The sequence below is a fragment of the Populus nigra genome, chromosome 3, assembly GCF_951802175.1.
Source record: "Populus nigra chromosome 3, ddPopNigr1.1, whole genome shotgun sequence".
Lineage (NCBI taxonomy): Eukaryota > Viridiplantae > Streptophyta > Magnoliopsida > Malpighiales > Salicaceae > Populus > Populus nigra.
In genome coordinates, this window is record NC_084854.1 from 1606923 (window position 1) to 1609631 (window position 2709).

Sequence of the window (2709 nt, forward strand, 5' to 3'; positions counted from 1 at the left end):
TGGATCAAACCAATCATATTAGGGTTCACTATACAACCAATCAACGGTCCACATGAATAAATTTCCTCCAAGTGTATTGAATATTCCCAACAAATGCCGCCCTAAATAAACAAGTGAAAACTGACCATGTGGGTGACCTTTCACAAGATTGCCATTCTTTCTAAAATGAATGGTAATGGTACAAATCTCCAGGTCTTAAGAAAAAGACTGCAAATTTTAGATCTTGTTACTTTGAATTGAAAACGGATGTCAAAATGTCAGGTTGTGTTTCCAATTTTCAGAGGCTCCTTTTCAATTCAAACCCCAATAAAAGTGGCATAGAAATTGAAAGCAAGAAGCCTGGAAGATCAGAGAGAGAGGGGGCAGGGGGGGAATCGCTTTTCTAAAATTGTACCATTTTGCATTACAAGTGAAGATTTGGAATCCCTGAAGCAGCAGCAGCAAGATTCCTACAAATCTTCGACTGAAGACATAATGCGTACGACAAGATCATAATTATGACATAATATACTGTACATTAGTACTGATTAAGCATCATCAAATGGAGGGGACCCTACAGGGATACTTCTAGGGACCTTAGAAAGGGTCTAAAAGACTAAGCACTTGAAGAAGCTATAAGAATTGGTTAAAAATTAGCTAATCAATGCCATTGCTTTGGCAGAGGAGAAGGACTAGACTAATGAGGGTGTTTGTGGCACCTTTAGCTTGCAGATTACTGAGTTGTTACCCCAGAGAAAAACTCGATAGACCCATAGTCAAGCAACTCTTCAATCATTTGCTCAATGTGGTGATCTTCAAGAGGCTTTATGAATTGCTGGTTGTTGTTATCAACTTGAACTTTCTTGTACACCCAGTTTGCCTCTGCCTCTTGAACTTGTAATGGGCTTTTCTCTGGCAATAAAGCATCAAGTTCCTCACTTTTTATGACAATGCCATTGGTGGGGGTGTTGGCAAGTGAAGTTGGTGCCTTTTGTTGCTGTTGTTTTTGTTCATGAAGTGATGTTTTTTTGGTCACTTGCAATGAGGCCATATAGCACCTGTGCAACTTTGCTGTCAAAGTTGCGGAGAGAAGTTTCGATGAAGCTGATTGTGATGCATTTGGGTTATAAGGGAAGTTGGTCCTAGCCCTAGGTCCACACATAAGCCTTGCAGCTTCATCATAAGCTCTTGCTGCATCCTCTGCTGTTTCAAACGTGCCTAGCCAAATTCTAGTCTTCCTGCACAACAAAACGAAACGTTTCGGTTAGCAATCAATGAAAAATCCAGAAAATTGGAAGAAACGTTCATGGGCCACATTGCTGATGTGTCCTTACAATAAAGGATGACGAATCTCAGACACCCATGATCCCCAATGCCTTTGTCGGACCCCTCGGTATCGCTGCTGTGGTCTGGCCATGTTCGTGAAAAAAAAAGAAACGTTTCTTTGAGAAAGTGTTTGTGAAAATGCCTGTAAGAAAAGGGAGAATGTTGGAAAGCAAGGGAGTGATGCTGATGAAGGGGGGAAGAGGGGTTTTTGTAGCTGGGTTTGTTTGAAAGATATAAGGCAAGCTCGTCTGGCAACCAATTTAAGAAGTGGGTCCCCAACTTGGGGTTTAGGTCTTTCTATTCCTTTCTTTATCTTGGCTGGCTTTATTATTATAAGTATGATAATAATTGAATATATTTTGGTGAAGTGGAATTTCAAACTGAAATCCAAATTCATTTCACATGACCAAGATATGTAATAGCTTTTGTTTCATGATTGAAAAAAGAAAAGAACAAAAAATCAGAATATTCAACTGTTCGCTTTGGAGAGCTTCTCTTTACCTTCAAGAAAATCTAAGGTCATAGTCTTGTAGATATTCATCTCTTCATGCATGTGAGTGTTATGTGTTAGCCTAGCAAAGATAACGACTCCACCACAACTCTCTCTTTTCTTCATGTCCAAGAGACCCGAAGCTTATTTGGGGTAGCTTTTTATCTTTCTTTTTTAAAAAAAAAGAAGAAGAAGAATTAATTGGGGGCATGTGGGAGTTTTAAGCCACAATTTTAGATGCAAAAAACGGGAGTAATTTACCCTGTTGTGGTGAGATGTACAGTTCTCTTAATTTTACATTGGTCATTAATGGTCCCCAGGTTAAAAAAACAGGCTCATGCAAGAATTTGGAACAGACATAATTGGGTCAATCCTAAGTTGAGACACAACTATTAAAGATTCTTAGACCATAATAATTGCCCTAACAATCCAAATCATTTGATCAAATCTTATTCACTATATAACAGAATCAACATGCACTAAGAGCAGCTAAAGATTATTTTTCTTGCATACAACCCAGAGGTCTCTGTTTCTCGACAGAAGGATTCTAAATTTTTAATAAGCGAATGGTGATTGTTCAACAGTAGAGACTACACCTCAGTTAGGGCTACTGACTTTTCAAGTGATGTTTATTTCACTACCTTACTCATTTCACGCTTGGTTAGTTTTTCGAAACAGAAACAGATTATATAAAATACATTTATTCACAACATGGATCTTGAATGAATTCTTTTTTCTTCACGAGAGAGCAACTAAACGCTATCAATTCTTAATAAATCTATGATGGGCTCGTGACTTGTAGCAAGGTTGCTTCTTTCTTTTGTTTCTTGCCTATTGGTTTTACATGGCGCACAAATTTGAAACATGAGCATTCGCCACAGATTATATATAGAAGACAAACAGTGTACATGGTT

At 38.2% G+C, this 2709-nt stretch overlaps 1 protein-coding gene across 1 annotated transcript; it reads right to left on the minus strand.

The window, feature by feature from the left end:
* Positions 1-378: 378 nt before the first annotated feature.
* LOC133689116 (protein PPLZ02-like) lies at positions 379-1528 on the minus strand. The gene is made up of 2 exons (XM_062108864.1): positions 1314-1528; positions 379-1217 (listed from the first exon to the last, which is right to left on the minus strand). The coding sequence occupies exons 1-2, from the start codon at positions 1394-1396 to the stop codon at positions 713-715; spliced, it is 588 nt and encodes a 195-aa protein (XP_061964848.1). The 5' UTR covers positions 1397-1528; the 3' UTR covers positions 379-712.
* Positions 1529-2709: the final 1181 nt, after the last annotated feature.